This window comes from Eucyclogobius newberryi, unplaced genomic scaffold, assembly GCF_026437365.1.
Source record: "Eucyclogobius newberryi isolate DKJ021-1_F unplaced genomic scaffold, fEucNew1.0.hap1 SCAF_5, whole genome shotgun sequence".
Lineage (NCBI taxonomy): Eukaryota > Metazoa > Chordata > Actinopteri > Gobiiformes > Gobiidae > Eucyclogobius > Eucyclogobius newberryi.
Genome location: NW_027316167.1, coordinates 28,676,360 through 28,694,871, shown reverse-complemented (window position 1 = coordinate 28,694,871; position 18,512 = coordinate 28,676,360). Strand labels below are relative to the sequence as shown.

At 41.6% G+C, this 18,512-nt stretch overlaps 1 protein-coding gene across 1 annotated transcript in view; it reads left to right on the top strand.

The window, feature by feature from the left end:
- Nucleotides 1-12,877, top strand: part of LOC140381040 (multiple C2 and transmembrane domain-containing protein 2-like) — a 39,992-nt gene extending 27,115 nt beyond the window's left edge. The window contains exons 9-22 of the mRNA XM_072465056.1: nucleotides 506-639; nucleotides 807-993; nucleotides 1,595-1,688; nucleotides 1,782-1,884; nucleotides 1,970-2,072; nucleotides 2,247-2,348; nucleotides 2,505-2,579; nucleotides 3,286-3,405; nucleotides 6,238-6,351; nucleotides 7,406-7,447; nucleotides 10,041-10,150; nucleotides 10,268-10,377; nucleotides 10,730-10,827; nucleotides 12,237-12,877. Coding sequence (XP_072321157.1) covers nucleotides 506-639; nucleotides 807-993; nucleotides 1,595-1,688; nucleotides 1,782-1,884; nucleotides 1,970-2,072; nucleotides 2,247-2,348; nucleotides 2,505-2,579; nucleotides 3,286-3,405; nucleotides 6,238-6,351; nucleotides 7,406-7,447; nucleotides 10,041-10,150; nucleotides 10,268-10,377; nucleotides 10,730-10,827; nucleotides 12,237-12,284 — 1,440 coding nt within the window. The 3' untranslated portion in view covers nucleotides 12,285-12,877. The remainder of the gene's footprint in view (nucleotides 1-505; nucleotides 640-806; nucleotides 994-1,594; nucleotides 1,689-1,781; nucleotides 1,885-1,969; nucleotides 2,073-2,246; nucleotides 2,349-2,504; nucleotides 2,580-3,285; nucleotides 3,406-6,237; nucleotides 6,352-7,405; nucleotides 7,448-10,040; nucleotides 10,151-10,267; nucleotides 10,378-10,729; nucleotides 10,828-12,236) is intronic.
- The last annotated feature ends 5,635 nt before the right edge of the window (nucleotides 12,878-18,512 follow it).

Here is an 18,512-nt window from a genome sequence, read left to right as displayed (position 1 = left end):
TAGAGAAGAAAAAAACATGTATAAGTTGCACTGGAGTATGAAATGCGGTTGCAAGTGTGAAAATAACAAATAATATCACATAGTCGCTCCGGAGTATAAGTATATAAGTATAAATATAAGTATAAGTCGCACCCCGGCCAAAACTATGAAAAAGGTGCGACTTATAGTCCGGAAAATATGGTATATTCTAATAAAGGTGGCAATATAGGGTTGTTTTTTGAGTAAAGTATATTGTTTATAATTAAAAAAGGTTTTTGTAAACTTTCCCCGAGCGTTTAAGGTGATATTTCTACACTTTTGTGATGGGTTTGACAGACATTTGTCAAACCCATCATGTTCTAACACATTCCCGTTGGATTGACAGAATATCAACTGACTATTGTCCTCGGGAAACTAAAAAAAAAACACACACAGAGATATTCATTTCCGTCATTATCGACCACCTCTTAATTGAAATTCTGCCTCATTATAAAAACATGACTGATGTTATTTCTACGATTTTTAGAACCAAAACAAGATGGCCAATCCCCAGTGGAGGGAGAGGTTCATGTTTAACCAGTTGATGGACTGTCCTAATATCATGGAGGTGGAAGTCTGGTCCAAGGAGGGACGCAAGAAGACCGAGGAGAGTCTGGGATTGTGAGCAAACACTTTCATCTCGTCATGTCAACTTTCACGGCGCGCAAAACATGCAACTGCCGCGAAACGTTGTCGGCGAATGCAAATTGGAACGAGTCTAAAGCAGGTGTGCGGTGCCGGTTTTCTGTACCCTAGGTGTGTTTTTTGTGTTGTGTTTTGGCGAGCAGGTGTGAAGTGAACCTGTCCCAGATCTCTGTCAATCAAAGGCAGCTCTTCACGCACGCGCTGGACATGGGGAGGGGCCGCGTGCTCTTCCTGGTGGAGCTGAACACATGCGGCGGCGTCTCCCTGTCCGACCTGTGCGCCGCGCCGCTTGACGAGCCGCACGAGCGACAGAACCAGCTGGAGAACTATGTCGGTATCCAAACATCTGCGCGCGCGTCTAACTTCACGCGACGCGTCCACACAGCTTGCAAATATCATAACTGTCTAATGCAGGATCCGTCCCAAAAGTGGCATTGATGGCATTTAGTTTTGCGCAGAATTTAAACGTGACAGAAGTGTAGGATGTACCTTTGAACTCTAGACGTCTTTTTTGAGTTTGTCTTTTTTTTTGTGCTTTTATGCAAGTAAATCAACTGGAGGAAGTAACAAGCAATTAGGCAACACGTTTTTATTTGTTTACTTAACATATTTCAAATTTTTTTAGACTATTTGTTTTGGATAATACAATAAAAGCCTGTTAGATATATTTGTATTTCAGCAACATGCCATGGGGGGGCAGTGTTTGACAGTTGAACGTTACCTTTTTTGACCTCAATATGGATGAAAGCCAACATGAATATTCTTTTAATATAATTTATCTCCGTTTTATGGGATTACTAGCTTATAAACTACTATTTATTGAAAAGACGGCTCGAAGCATCTTTGCATTGATGATTGATTTTAGGTTAATTCAAGTTTCTCTTGTTTCTTTTTTCAATAAAGACGAATGTTTTTAAACTCTTTTCACCAGAACTTGAAGAACTCATTCAAACAAATGCGCGACGTCGGTTTCCTCCAAGTGAAAGTCCTCAAAGCTTCAGACTTGACAGCTGCCGACATAAACGGTTTGTAAAGTATTTCTTAATTCTTCACAGATAGTCATTGTGTCCACTCTTGTCTGAAACATTTAAATCATCTAAACGTACTGTACTCTTTAGGTAAAAGCGATCCTTTTTGTGTGGTGGACCTGGGAAACGACCGACTCCAGACACCCACCGTTTATAAAACCCTGTACCCAGAGTGGAACAGAGTTATCACACTGTCAGTAAAGAAGACGAGTTCATATCACTGTTGTTGACGTTGAATATCATTTGCGATGTCTCTGGCCTTTTGTGTCCGTCCACAGCCCCGTCAAAGACATTCACGGCGTCCTGATGGTGACGGTCTTCGATGAGGACGGCGACAAGGCGCCAGACTTTTTGGGGAAAGTTGCCATCCCTCTGCTCTCGGTACGATGTCTCGCTTCATTGTCTCGGTAACATATTTGCACCTTTGGCCCGAGCGAAAGTGAAAAGTGGGGCGCTCGCTGCAGCAGGTCGGAGACTCGCTAAGACGTAATGTGCCGCGACGGCCGGTCAGGTTCATGACTCCGCGCCTCACCCCGTGCCCTTTCTGTCCTGCAGATCCGCGGGGGACAACAGATCACGCTGCCGCTGTTAAAACAGGACTTGAGCGGCCTGTCAAAGGGGACCATCACCTTGGAGCTGGAGGTCATTTTTAACCCTGTAAGCGAACGACTCGACCCACCGTTTTCAAATGTGCAATAACCTTCAGCAAAACAACGAACGTGGCATAAAAAAAGAAAGGATTTAGAGCCTCGAAAACTGTCTGTGAATTAAAAAATGTTTGCGTGATTTGAATCTGCTTTTTTATATTTTCAGATTAAAGCAAGTATAAGAACATTTCAACCCAGAGAGAGGCTGTTTATTGAAGATAATCCAAAGTTTTCTAAGAAGGTTTGTACTTACTTTCTGTTGTACGTGTCGTATTTGTTCAAATGAATACACAATCATTTCAAGCAGCTCTTAAGGAGGTCAAGGGTGAAAGGTCACGGCACATTGACAATGGTCCCCGTATTGGATGAAATGCCCATGGAAAACATCAAATCGCTCAATGTTTTTCTGTTTATTGCCAAATGTCTTCTTGTGTGTGAACTGATTCTGAAACCACTTAAGTTTGATGATTGTAGAAGAGCCAAAACACAGAAGCCAGGACTGGGATTGGGCTAAATGAGTGCGTCGGGGCTGTAATTGACCCCGGCTGTGACAGAGTTCCTGCTCACTGTTCTGCTACATTAGTTTGATATACAGTGTGCGGGACAGAGTGCGAGACGGGGTGCCTGACTGTCTGTCCACTCCACAAAGACTCTTTGTTAGGAGACAATACAATGCTTATTAATGCCAAAATTGGTTTACATGCCGGAGAAAAAGTTAGGATTTCACTGCGATTTAATGCCTGGAGTTGGATGGGAAAATCAGGTCACATTCTGAGTATAGTAGTTGCCTACTGAGTACTAAGACTACTACAACCAAAACACTGTGTCAGATGAACATTCACTACCAAAATAGCCAGTGCACAGGCGTTTAAGTGTGTCCTTGCAGTGTAATTTTAATGAACTGTTTTTCATTCAGTCAAACCTGACTTCAAACTCCTGTCTTTCAGACCCTGGCTCGAAACGTGGCGCGCGTCCAGACACTACTGCGGGCCGTCATGTCGGCGATGCAGTACATCAAAAGCTGCTTCCAGTGGGAGAATACCCAGAGGAGCCTGCTCGCCTTCCTGGTAAAGTGGCTTAACTACTTATCGGCACACAATCTGCATTTCTCCGCACTTCTCCTCCAAACTGCGCAAAGGCGAGAGCAGCTAAGCCACCTCCACTTGAACCCTCCTCCTGAGAGCCTTAATCAATGCGGCGTCGAGCTCGGCCCAAACCGCAGCCCCGACCCCGGCTCCGTGTCGGAATGGCCGTATTGACGTTGCGTGCCTGTGCGAATGCCGAGTTAAGCCTCAGCTGGAGAGAGAGGAGTCCCGGCGGAGTCGAGATGGAGTCTATTTTTGCTCCACGTCTCTGACAACTCATTAACCCTCTGTCCAGTCTGTGCTCGGTTTGATTTGGAGACCATTACACAGACACAAGTCCAATTAAAAAGCTCCGTGGCGATAAGGCTGATTTCCCTTCCTACCATTGTTGCTAACAAGTGCTAAGCAGCTGCAAAGACTGAAATAGAGGAGTGAGCTTTGAGCACACCTTCTTAAAGTGGGTGCTGATCTCTCCAACATCATTTTAAACTGCATCCGGGCTGATAAAGATGGCACACAGCAGCATGCATTAACCATGCAGGCAATCAAGGTCATACAAAGTTCCTTTTGGTTTTACAGCCGTCAGCCTATAGAGGGCACTATAGCTTTGCTCGGCTTCTGAGGAATGTCTTGATGGATGTGGCCATGTTTACGTCCACACCAGCATCTGATTATTATCTGATATCTGAACCGTATTTAAATGACATGGGCTGCACGACTGGGAATCTGATCTAACTGCAATTTTTCTGTAGTATTGTGATATAAAACAGGACATTTTGTTGTTTGTGGAGGAAATTATAGTAGTTTAAAAAAAATGCAGCCTTTACAATTTGCCAATTTTGATTACAATTAATCCGGCCGCTCTAATGCATAAAAGCCGAGGCGAGCGACAAAAAGGACCGAAACAAACCAGATGTTTTTTTCCATTTACATACCATTTAAATAGTAAATAAGTCAGATAATGATCCGATTTCGTGTGCGCGCGCCAGTGTCATCTTTCATTACAATTTGGATTACACTTTGCTCCACGTATCAATTCAGTCGGTCGCACAGCTGCAAGATTAATCACGATCAAATCAAAATCGCACACTGAACCGTCACAACAATTAGCGACGACCACAAGCGTGTTCTGAATAGTATATAACGTGCTCGTATGTGCATTTTTGTGAAACAGAATTATACACGGCCTGGGTTACTCTGGTGCTGTTGGATTACTCCGTACCACGCCAACCCATTGTGAGGCTTCAGCCCTGAAAATCCCACCGCCGCCTGCGACCGCCCCTCCGTACAGTAGCCCCACAGACATTATCTGCCCTTTCATTTTTTTTGTTTCTTTTTAACGTCCTCTGATCTCGATCGCATTTCCAGAACACCGTGTCGGCCCTGTCCTCCAACCCGTTATGCCTCTCAACCTTTACAATTATCGGCGTCGTTTACGGGCGGCGTATACGGTTCCGCCGGAGCGTGACTCCTCGGCCGTCCCTCCGCCCTCGGCCGTTTACGGGCTCCGCACTAATAACACGTAACCCCCTCCAGGGAGGTGGGGGCTTTTTTTTTTCGACTCCGCTCCCAGTGCCCTGATTCTGGCGGCCGATAACAGAGTGTGCTGGGCTTTTTGCACAATCTACTGGTGGCGCTTGTAGAGTTAGCGGTGTTGGCGGCGGGTGGGTGGGCGGCTGTTTTTAGGGGCAGGCGCAGTATCGACCTTTTATGGCTCAAAGGAGATGCCTTTACCAGATGTGCACTTTTTCATTGGCGAAAAACGACCACAAAAAAAAAAACATTCCACCCCGTTTTTGGCCCGGCGCCACTTTGGCAAATGCTGCTTCTGTGTCTGGATTATTTCATACTTTGATTCAGCCAATCGAGGCATAATATCCTCTTATCCCTTTATGGGCGCGCATGTATCAGCAGCGGCGCGAGGAATGTCACACAGAGACTCCATGTGGCTGCAACAAATGGCGCGGTCAGCTTTATTAATACGGCCCTGATTACAGAAGCCAACAATTATGTTGATCACGCTCGTGTCGGCGTGCGCACCGGGGTAAGAGAGGGTTTTAGGGTTGGAATCAACTAGCAACGAGTTGGTTAGTTAGTTAGTTTGTCAAGTGAAATCCCATGGGGGAAATATTTCAAGCAAACGAATGATTTAGGGCATAAAGACTCAAGCGGTTGACATGTTTAAATATATGATGCGTAAGATAAAATTAGGATGACGAATGACTCATGAAACAGTAGACGGCACTATTAAGATAAGATAATATAATATAATCTAATATATTATGCCTTTATTGTCCACACATGGGGAAATTTTGGTGTTACAACGCAGTAGATACAGAGGGAAAGGACAGATAACTTATAGGAAGTTTAAAAAAAAGAACTCTTATTAACAAAACAAAAACTCTTAACAAAACTCCTGTAAATAGGTCCTCTCATATCTTAATAGGTAATGGAGGGAAGAAAATAAAAATAAAGATCAAATAAAATAATAAAATAGCTGGTATAAGACAAACAATACTAATAATAATGGTAAAGTAAACACTCTTATTTACATCAGTTATATGCACATGAATATGACATTAATTGCGTGTGAGTATGACAGTAATTGCACATGAATATGACGGTATTGCACATGGTTAAGTCAGTATTGCACATGTTCAGGGCTAGCAGTGTTTGTTGGAATAAAGAATGATATACCACTAGTTAGTTTTATTCTTTTATTTATACGTCACAGTAATGGTGCCTTAATAAATTACGTTCGCAAATGTGAGTTGCACGTTGTACTTAGTTGCGGTTGTGTTTTTCTCCCTGCAGTTGTTTGTTGTGTTGGTGTGGAACTGGGACTTCTACATGCTGCCGCTCTCCCTAGTCGGGCTCATCTCGTGGAAGTACATGCAAATCCGGGCTTCTCCGTCCAGTCAAGACCTGGTGTGTGTTTTTGTTATAAGTACTTACCCGGGACTTGATGCCTTTTGTGATTATTTTGTACTTTAAATTAAAACCAAACGCATGCAACAGTTTTAAATCGGGGGAAAAACTGAATCCCACATCCTTGAATTTTAAAATGGCACTAAAACCTAAAAATAAACTTGTTATATTCCCCCCTGTTTCTAATCCGCATATCTTATGAATATATATATATATGAAGTTATTTAAGTAACCCTAAGCCATTACAGTGGTCTCTGAATAATAATGATAATAGTTGTTAAATATTAACACATTGAAAAAGGAGTGTGAACACATGCAGACTTTTGTACAATGTAGTAGTGGAAATGACTCTGGTGTGAAAAAAGCAACAATAGATGGATATATTTAATCTGTATAAATTCAAGCGTTGGTAAAACGATAAAGTGAAAGGTTTGCTATTTATTTTTATTCCGTTTAATACATCCCATAAAGCACAAATACATTTATATTGTGTTAGCCAAAACCTTATTCACTTTTTATTGCTTTACAATGCTAATATTTGGAGACCAATTACAATATTGTTTCATTGAAATTCAGGGCTGTTGCGCTCATATCTAAAATGATGGCTTACTGAACTGTAAAAGAAGCACTTACAAATATATAAATGATAAAACAAACTGCTGCCGCGCACACACAACAAATACAGACACTGAAAAGAACTGCTAATCGCTATTATTAGCACTAAGACTGCACATGTCACATTTAATGAACTGTTTAGTAACTGGAAATGATTCACTGAAAGACCACTTTAACGCTCGTAAAACGGTCGTGTGATGATGGGTTTATAGTGGACCCAAATTAATTACGTTAAGTTTAATTTCCCTTACCTCAAGACGTGTTCATGTTCCATGGGAAAACTCTGCGCGCTGTGTCCATCAATGACAGCCAGAGACTATGCAGGCAGACCTCAGGGTCACTAACGTCACACTAGGAATTATAATGGCTGTTTTTTTTTCAATTCACGAACAATAAATTATCCTCTGTGTGAAATATTCCTTTATTTTTGTTTTGGAAGGAAAATATGGATGTGGCCGAAGAAGAGGAGGAAGATGAAAAGGTATGTTTGCGCTGATCTGACGCGCCCCGTGCTGTGAATGGTAAAAGACGAGTAAAATGTCTGTAATCTACGCATCGATTGTTATTTTTGAGATTTTTAGCACTTGACAACTTCTTCTAACTTGATCAACTCGCGGCTGTCAGACCGACATTGAGGCTTAATAAAGACCTCACAGGCCGGCTTCCACATGTCACCGCACATTCATATGTTAATAAAGGGGTTGGCCGAGGGGCTGCGCTGCATTTGGGAAAGTCCCTAAGCTTATACACCATATAATACCATCAATATGGAACTAATGACAGTACTTAGGCGTGCTTTTAAAGCCCGCTTGAGTGGAAAGTGTTACCACGCTTTTAGGCGGCGATATACTTCATCAGAATGACAGCAGTTTATTGTAGGTGCCGTGAATGGACTGTGGTGTCAGCACAGTCGAAACTGCTGCTCGGAGCAGGAGAGCGGCTGAAATTATCCACTGCCATATCATTGGGAGACAGTTGTAGCTGACGTAGTTCGTGGGACGTTGGATTGTACATGGTGTAGGCATAAAACATGACAAACACGCATTTAATCCTTTTTTAAACTGGTGAAAATGAAACTACACTACAGCTGATTTTGTATGCTGTAAAAATGTTAATGTATTCTAAACAAACATGTCCAATATAATCGTGCACGAAAATGTAAACACAGTTAATTTAATACATGCACGTTTTATTTTACAAATTTATTCCATGAAGTTTTTTTTAATATTGCATGCTTATTTGTTTTGCTTCTTCTGTGCACCTAATTGTCCGAAGAAATTCCTGGTAACATAAAAGATTCATCACTGTGGCACAAAACGTGATTCAGGTTTATTTTTTATATACCACATACAAATCTTTTTAAAATACAGATTTTGTCAAAGCTTATTCTATACCGGCCATCGTAAAATATAAGTTTACTATTTAGTATATGTTTATTTTTTATCTTATTATTTAGTATGTTTATTTTTTATCTTATTTAGTATATGTTTATTTTATTATATTATTCTTTATTTTAAGTTTTTTTTTTTTATATTATTATTTAGTAGAAGTTTATTTTTGATCTTATTATTTAGTATATGTTTATTTTTTTTATATTTATTTTAAGTTCATTTTTATCTTATCTAGTATAAGTTTATTTTTATATTATTTCATAGTTTATTTTTATCTTATTATTTAGTATACATTTATATTTTTATCTTATTTAGTAGTTTATTTTTTGTCTTATAATTTTGTAGAAGTTTATTTTTTAATCGTATTTTTTAGTTGAAGTTTGTAAGTTTAGGTTTATTTAATCACTGTTTCATCCGCACCTTTTTTCACTGTTTCACATGTTGCGATTTTATTGTCGCTTCATGTTGCGCCTCATCGTCTCTAGTTTGTGACTCTTGTAACAATAAACCTGATTCTGAGAAGTGCGATTACGTCGCGCCCGCGTTCAAAAGACAATTTTTATGTCATTTTTTATGTCACAGTGTCATATTTTTACACATCTTTTCCCTCAACATTAGCACGACTTCGTTCTAATTCCCACCGGCAGAACTTTCACAGAGTCGGGCCCAGGACAGAGAGCATGACTTTGGCCGATAAACAGCCGTCCCTCCCCCCGTCCCACTGCATCCTCCTGACGCCGGCCCCTCACCCCCTCGCCCTCACCCGGAGCAGCGAGTGTGTGTTTGATGTGGACACTGCCCCCCTCCGCACGCCCTCAGATCCGCACTGGTGTCTAGTCTGTTGTTTACTTTAAAGCCCCCCCCACACACACACCTCCCCTCTTTTCTCCTCTGGGATCTGGATGAGCCTGAGAACGGAGCTTTATCGCTTTTAGACCGTGCAGCCCGGTCCGCCACCACTTTCAACAACAAAAAAGAAGCCCTTTCAAAACTTGTTCACATAATATGCGCCTTTGTATTTGGGATTTATACACATCCTTTAGAGCCGCTTTGAACGCTTGTATTAATACGACTGTAATTACACATTTGTCCTCACTCTGGTTTTGTGAGACGTCTCGGCTGTCAGTCACTCCGGACTTCCACGTATAAAATAAAGCGCACGTTCTTTCGCCGCGCGGCGTTTAAAGATAAATATTAGGACCCGAGCGGCGAGGATTGAGACGATTAAAGCCGTGTCCAACCCCCATCTCCAAAGAAGTGTCGTTTTAGGCTTTTTAGATTAGAGATGAGCACTTAATCAAACATTTGGATCATATTGTGCATGTAGATTTAAATATTGTTCCTTGTAAAAAGAATATAAACGTTAAAAAGCTACAAAAAGAGCGGATTAAAAATGGTAAGGAACAAAGTTGTTGACTTTTGAATAAGTGTATAAAGTGATATTTCAGCACTTTTGGGATAAATTTTATGCACATTTCACATTTGTCTGATCATGAAACCTCGACTGATGCGTTTGAAGACATGTTTTAACACATTTCTGTTGGATTTGCAATAATTTTTGTCAATTTTGCCCGCCCCTATTCTTAACATAACTGTACACGATATTGCAAAATGGAAGCAGTGCATATGCGATCGTTTAATGTCATTTATTGTGTTTTTTGTGTGTCATTTGTTGTTCTAAAGGAGTCCGAGAAGAAAGGCCTTTTAGAAAAAATCCACATGGTCCAAGACACGGTCGTCATGGTTCAAAGTATCCTGGATGAGATCGCCTGCTTAGGAGAGAGGATTAAAAAGTACCCGTTCTTACGTTTCATTTCCGTGCATTTGAGTCACTTTCACTCACTTTCTCGTATCACTCATTGCCGTACTTGTATCGTATTCACGTGTTTGTGTGTCGTTCGAACCCTCAGCACGTTCAACTGGTCCGTGCCGTTCCTGTCCTGCTTGGCGTTCATCATCTTCGTCGTCGCCACGGTGCTCACGTACTTCATCCCCGTGCGTTACATGGTTTTAGCCTGGGGTGAGTGTTCAGCAGTACCACCCGGGTCAAAATACCCGCATCTACTGTACATTTAATGCTTATTCATCCATGTTGGCTCTGCTAGTCTACTTTTTATGTGACGCTCAGAATGACAAACCTGTTGTTCAAGCCTGTGATATCTTGCCCGGCGAAGTGAAAGTACAAAAACATTTTAAAAAGGCAAACACACAGCACTTGTGTTGTGTTTTTTTTTTTTTTTTTTGGTGCGGGATTCTGGGTGGACAGGCGCGCGTCTCTCTCGTCTGCAGAGATCTGTTTGTGTGGAAACAAAAGAGCGCGGCGACGATGGGGACTCCCGCTAATGATACGTTGGTGTGAATCTCTGTTTTAGGCGTCAATAAATTCACCAAGAAACTGCGGAACCCGTACAGCATCGACAACAACGAGGCGCTCGATTTCCTGTCCCGGGTGCCTTCAGATGTGCAGAAGGTAAGCCCCCGCGGATCAGGCAGCCAGGAAGCCCCCCAAATCCCGCCGCCCCGCAGCTTTGCGCCGTGCGAGAGCCGCCGTACTCCCAGGCGTTCTCCCCACACTCCTCTCTGTATAATTAGCCCCGGCTTGCCTGTATAATTATGCGGCCCGCGTATAATTTCTGTTGTGTTTTGGTCACGACACATCCCCGGCGGAGGTCTCGGCGCGGCTGCCTGTTCCCATGCCGAACTCGCCCGGAGACCGCGCCCCTCTGTGACCCCCGAGTGAATGCGACTCGCCAGAATGAACGTTGCTGCTGCTGCTCGCCGACCGCAGCGTCCGTCGCACACTTGTTCCGGATCGCCCAGCGTTTGTTTTCCATGTCCTCCGTCCCGGCGCTTTTTGACCCCGTTTGTCCTCCTCCTCGTCTGTGAGGGGGTCCAGACGCTCCCCTCTTACTCCTTAAAGTTATAACTGGTTTGGTTTACAACGTATCGGGGCTAGTTGTTGTAAGTTGATATATTTACATGGGATTTCTTTCAAATTGTGGCGTTGGAGGTTTGGAAATCAAGTTAAAGAGGCCGTTTGTGTCATAAAAATGATATTATCTCACTTTTTATTAATCATATTGACATAAAACATTGATGTAGTCGGGGGCAAATGTAAGTGGATCTCAATATTGGCAGAGAAAATCCATATTTGGCCGTCTCTTGTCAGGTCATAACGTTCTAATCTGCTCAAATACTAAATTGATTGGTAGAATTGAACTGTATGTTGATTTATGCTAATGTTTGGGTGGTTTATTGTTAGCATTTATTTAATATCTAGAAAAGGCAACGTCGTCAACAAAAACAAACTAACAATGTATTGAAGTGAAACATGGTGGACTTGAGGGTGAATCCAACTTGATAAGAAATGTCTAAATATACAAGTGTTTATGTGTTATTTCTAGTTCGGGCTCGATTTTGATAACACAATGAGGGGGAATACTTTACTTTTTTATCATTTTCAACACAAAATAATAGCACTTTCTTTGCTTTACCAAGTGTTCACCTCTTACACTAGATCTCATAATGTTCAAGGTCATTCCAAAACTATTCAGGAAGGATCAGTGTTTATCCTGTTTATCATTTTTGTTTAGCATCAATACTTGTTCAAATGAGTATATGTAGTTCTGATACTAGTTTTAGTCGATTAGCATAGTTAAGACCTCCTTTTCTTTACTTTTTGTTATTGTCTTTGTTTCCAAATATTTAAAAAGTAATATTGTAATAATAATACTAATAAAATGTGAAATGTTTGGACAGAATCTTTGACATAAATAATTCAGATTCAACATGTGTAGTTCTGTTTGGATATTTCTCTCCAAAACTGTGAATTGCCCTTTAGAAATAGTTGTTTACAATGTTTGTTTATGTGTTGTTCAGGTGCAGTACAGCATGAGCAGAGGCACCAGGAGGAAGAAGACCCTGTAGTACTGACGTGTGGTACCGACGTGTGGTACCGACGTGTGGTACCGACGTGTGGTACCGGCGCGTGGTACCGACACGTGGTACCGACGCGTGGTACCGACGCGTAGTGTAGTACTAACGTGCGGTACCGACGTGCGGTACCGACGTGCGGTACCGACGCGCGGTACCGACGCGTGGTACCGACGCGTAGTGTAGTACTAACGTGCAGTACCGACGTGTGGTACCGACGTGTGGTACCGACGCGTAGTGTAGTACTAATGTGCAGTACCGACGTGTGGTACCGACGTGTGGTACCGACGTGTGGTACCGACGCGTGGTACTGACGTGTGGTACCGACGCGTAGTGTAGTACTAACGTGCAGTACCGACGTGTGGTACTGACGTGTGGTACTGATGTCACTCTTTGCACAAGGAAACGGCTGTATATTTTATTTGGTGACGTGTGGTACTTATCAAAATGCAATTCCGCGGTGAATGAAAATATATATTTCAACCTAAGATGTAAAAGCTGCAAAGGTTTAACTGTATGTATTATATATTTGCATTTCAACTCTTATAACCACTCGAAATGACAACGATTGTACGACGGGCATTGTACAATTGTTGGTTTTCCTATTTTAAGTTTATTTTACTTTTCTGAATTTAACAGAGATATATATATATATATATATATATATATATATATATATATATATATATATATATATATATATATATATATATATATATATATATATATATATATATATATATATATATATATATATATATATATATATATATATATATATATATAATGAGAGAGAGAGAGAGAGAGAGTATTTTTCTATATGCAGACTTACATTTGAGTAATGATAAGTTGAATGCCTGATTGAATTCGGTGTTCAAGGGCGAATGATACACTCGACTCAGATTCATTTCACGTCTCGCTCTTGTATAAAGTACTTTTGCTTCTGGTCAAACCCTCATCAAACTTGCATTACACTCTGTTTGCCATTTTACCTTTGGCTCCCGAGCGCGCTCTTTTAATACACAATTTATTAACTGTTGTGGTTTTGTCTCTCGTATCCATCAGCAATAATAAAAACTGCCTTTTGTCTGCGCGCCTGGCGTTTTTTTCTCCTCGTCCGCTACAGGAATGCCGTCTTAACAGTCCCCGGCGTCTCTGAGCTCGTCTCTTCATTAGGCGTTCACAAAAGTGGTGTGCAGGGGCTGCGCGAGACCTCTCCAGCGCCCGGGCAGCCCCCCCCCTTACCCGTCCCGCTGTTCGGAGGGCCCTTGGGCGTCGCCACCAGCGCAGAAGACCTCGCTGACCTCCCCCTCGGTCGCTGTGACGGGACGCCTGAAGCCAGCATCCTATCAAGCAGACAAACCTGGGATACGGGAGGAGGAGGTGGTGGTGGTGGTGGTGGAGGAGGATTTGAAATGCAGCCACAAGCAACAACAACACCACACCAATTTAGAGATTGTACAGCTGGAGTGGTTAAGATGTGGTAAGACAAAGGGATTTCGGGGTTTATGTGGCACGAACACGTGGATGCTCCGGAGCGCTCTTTCTTATTTAAGTGATATTATGGCAAATCTGCACACAAATAAAGTGAGAAATTACCTCCAACAATATGCCACTTTTGACAATTAAGTGTCCCGTGTAGAACAAAGCCACTTGTGTGTTTGCAGTAGGACTGAGCGGCTGGAGAAAAGCACTGTATCGCATTTTGTGTATTTGTGTTTTTCGTTTTAAGAGTTGACGAAAAGACTGAGAGACCGTATTTTCCGGACTATAAGTCGTACCTTTTTTCATAGGTTTGGCCGGGGTGCAATTTATACTTATACTTATACTTATACATATACATATACTCCGGAGAGACTTTTATGTGATTATTTGTTATTTTCACCACATTTCATACTCCAGTGCGACTTATATGTTTTTTTCTTTTCTATTATTATTTTTTTGGCTGGTGCGACTTATACTCCGGAAAATACGTTGACAAACTGACAGAAGAATCCCGTTTCAGAGCATGTTTGCGCAGATCTAGACTTCAGGGTTTCTGTTTTTTTGCAGAACGAGAGGATATTTTGTCGTAAATGAAAATAAACATGTTAAAAAGTTAGCAGTGTCTTTTTGCTAATTGCCTCCATTTAAATTTCGATTCGATTGCAGCCCGAAAATCACCCCAATTTAACCAATTCACAGTTGGAGTCTTCACAGTGGAACATAGTAGAAAGAGTCAGTTGTAGTACAGTGGAACATAGTAGAAAGGGTCAGTTGTAGTACAGTGGAACATAGTAGAAAGAGTCAGTTGTAGTACAGTGGAACATAGTAGAAAGGGTCAGTTGTAGTACAGTGGAACATAGTAGAGTCAGTTGTAGTACAGCGGAACATAGTAGAGTCAGTTGTAGTACAGCGGAACATAGTAGAGTCAGTTGTAGTACAGCGGAACATAGTAGAAAGAGTCAGTTGTAGTACAGTGGAACATAGTAGAAAGAGTCAGTTGTAGTACAGTGGAACATAGTAGAAAGAGTCAGTTGTAGTACAGTGGAACATAGTAGAAAGAGTCAGTTGTAGTACAGTGGAACATAGTAGAAAGAGTCAGTTGTAGTACAGTGGAACATAGTAGAGTCAGTTGTAGTACAGTGGAACATAGTAGAAAGAGTCAGTTGTAGTACAGTGGAACATAGTAGAAAGAGTCAGTTGTAGTACAGTGGAACATAGTAGAAAGAGTCAGTTGTAGTACAGTGGAACATAGTAGAAAGAGTCAGTTGTAGTACAGTGGAACATAGTAGAAAGAGTCAGTTGTAGTACAGTGGAACATAGTAGAAAGAGTCAGTTGTAGTACAGTGGAACATAGTAGAAAGAGTCAGTTGTAGTACAGTGGAACATAGTAGAAAGAGTCAGTTGTAGTACAGTGGAACATAGTAGAAAGAGTCAGTTGTAGTACAGTGGAACATAGTAGAAAGAGTGAGTTGTAGTACAGTGGAACATAGTAGAAAGAGTCAGTTGTAGTACAGTGGAACATAGTAGAAAGAGTGAGTTGTAGTACAGTGGCACATGATACACAGTGATATTTTGCTGAACAGTCTTGGGGGGAAGTGGGAAAAAGTGTCAGTGGGCGACCTGCGCTTCTCTTCATCTCGCTATAATGTTGACTTAGATATTCAATATTAATAACCTGCTGTCAAGGACACTGGAAGGACATCTCAATTTTCTGACACTCATAGGCTGGCCATGAATATGTAAAGGCAAGGGGAGAGCCTCGGAATTACAAAGTAAAATCATGGTTCACACGAGGGGACTAATGCGACGTGGCACCCGCATTCAGATGAGCAGCAGCTGATGGCTCTCCACAGACTTGTTAAAGCTCAGACATTAGACGGGGAGAGTCTTCTGCTGTGTTCCAGAGCAGCGCACACATTCTGAATTATCTTAAGCTTATGCGTGCTAACATTGTTTATTTTCCTCCAGCTCTTTTTTTAACAGTTCTGTTTGCTAATGAAATCAATTACGCGAGTGATGTGGTCGTATCGGTGGAGATTAAACGCTTCCTTTTGTTCTACTTATTTCATTAGGATCGTTTTGATAAATATTTGGCACGTTTGGGAACAGCCGGGCGCAACCATCTGCTTAGACGTACTTGGCAGTGGTGGAAAGTAGTGGAAGTACAAGGTTTTGGGTATCTTTACTTTCTGCTGCGATTTGAATGAAGTGTGTTTTTCTTATGGTTTGAGATCTTCTGAGAGGTTCATGGTGATGTCTTCTAGAGAGTTAAGTTCCTGGCACAGAGCAAACTAAATATTAGAGCTGGGTTTCGATTCAAATTTCAAGAATCGATTCGATTCCGATTTTTACATTTCAAAACGTTTTTTTCCGATTTCTCAGATCCCATCCGATTCGCTCCGATTTCGATCTGATTTCGATCCGATTCGATCCGGGGGTTAATGTTATTAAAAATGAAAAATGTATTTGAACCGTTTCCTTCACTTCATGACTGTGTAGAGAAGCAACATATTAAAACTAGTATTATATCAATATTAAACAGCAAATCTTATAAGTATTGGTAGTTACTGATGGAAGACTGATGAAAAGGTTAAGGGTCAATCTACCTTGAAGAAAGATAATCCAGGAGTCCTGAATTATCTTTCTTGAAGATAGATTGAAGTTCACTGAGGGAAATGTAGAAAATAATTTTTATTAAAAAAAAAAAAAAAAAGATCTTTGGACGTACTAATCGATAATCGGTCATTAATATGCGAATCAATTAAAAATCGGAAAATCGATTTTTTTCAACCCAGCTCTACTAAATATACGAATAAAAATGATCAGGAAAATGAATAAATGGCTTCAGTCGCTTCTGTTGACCAATAATCAGCAGTGATTCTTTATCAGGAGCATTACATTTGACTTTTAATTGTTTTCCAAAGCTGTGTCGAATACTAAAAGTAACATTTGAAACATCAATACTTTTACTTAATTAATGTTACATTTTTATTTTATTATTACTACTACTTACTACTACTACCTACCTACCTACCTACCTACCTACCTACCTACTACTACCTACCTACCTACTACTACCTCCTACTACTACCTACCTACTACTACTATCTACCTACTACTACTACCTACCTACTACTACCTACCACTACGACCTACCTACTACTTCTATCTACCTACTACTACTATCTACCTACTACTACTACCTACCTACTACTATCTACCTACTTTACTATCTACCTACTACTACCTATTTACTACCTACTACTACTACTTACTACTACTACCCTGAGTACTTCTTCCACCACTGGAGCAGACAGATCAAAGTAAAAATAAGTCACTTCTTGTGTACTTCCTCCATTTAAAAGGTGCAGTTATTTATATTTGGTTGAGAATCAATGAACATAATAGTGTTTATTCTGAGGTGTTTTGCTGTCAGACTCCATCTCCGCTCGTGAGGTCAGGGATGAGGCTGATGGTGTCCTGTCCGCTTGTGCAGGAGGCTGTAGTGCTAATGGAGGAGGGGTCTTTGGGTGTCATCAGGGTGCTGGTGTTGCATCAGTACAAGTTCTAGTCCATAGTCCATTGTGTTTTGTGGTCGCTCCTGGTCAGTTTGTGTTTGAAACTCAGAGCGTGGTTGATCTTGTGCTGGATGATGCTGTAGTAGACTCAGCTCTGTCTGCTCAGAGACGGCTCTTCTGCCTCTCCGTTTGCCTGAAGCAGAGAAACAGCCGACTGAAGTCATTCTGGTCCTGACACGTGTAGCTGTGGACGGCCTGCATGGAGCTGCTGATCAGGTACTTGTACAAGCTTTTGAATGAAGACCAGGCCTTTGCTCCAGGCAGGTCTGGGACTAGAACATCTGCGCTTTCCTGGTTTTAGGAGGCAGCATGTCGTCTTCCAGGAGGAGGACACCAGAGCCATTGTTAGTGGCCAGGTTCCTATAGGGCAAATGTCTTCAGAGAGGAGTTTCTGTGAGAGATTTCCTGTGGGAGATCGAATTCAATCTACTTTGGGGGTTCCGAGTTGCATTGTTATTTTGGGGGTTATGGCCTGAAAAGTTTGGAAACGTCTCCACAACACCAGGCCAAGGTAATCATGTGATGGGCTCAACCTGTGGAAAACATGTTTGCCCCACTATTTATCTAATGGCTTTGAATAGCTTTTTGATCAGACATTAGTTGTGTATTAAAACAACCACAACATGCCACATTCTAACTCTTTATCTCGAGCACGTAACCGAGCTGAGTCACACGTGTCGGCTCTTTGAAGGTCAGCTATGTCTTTGCTCAGCGTTTCCTGTACTGACTGTCTCCATCAAAGCCGTGCCATTCAAACATACAGATGAAATGCATCTGACCTATATATCGCTCTGTCCTTCTCTGATGACCTGTGTAATTAAAATCCCCTGTGTGCCTTTTATGACAAGCTGTTCAAATTGCAGCGAAAGCCGCGTGTCCCTTTGTGAGGATGATCGACGGCCTACTGAAGCTCTTGCATATGTAGGGGATGGTAATAGGCTCCTATGGGACGTGTTGCTGTGGCCACGCTCAAGACGGCTCCTCTAGTCACGAAATGAATACTAAATTGTCTCAAACAGAATGAGCCATTGTGCAAACCCTTCATGGAGGGGACTCGGAGCCTGCTGGTTACATCTATCTACTCCTTTGACAATTCCGTACACGCGTTCATATTTTTCCTCACATTTGCATCTGCTCTCGGATTCTGATTAAATACACC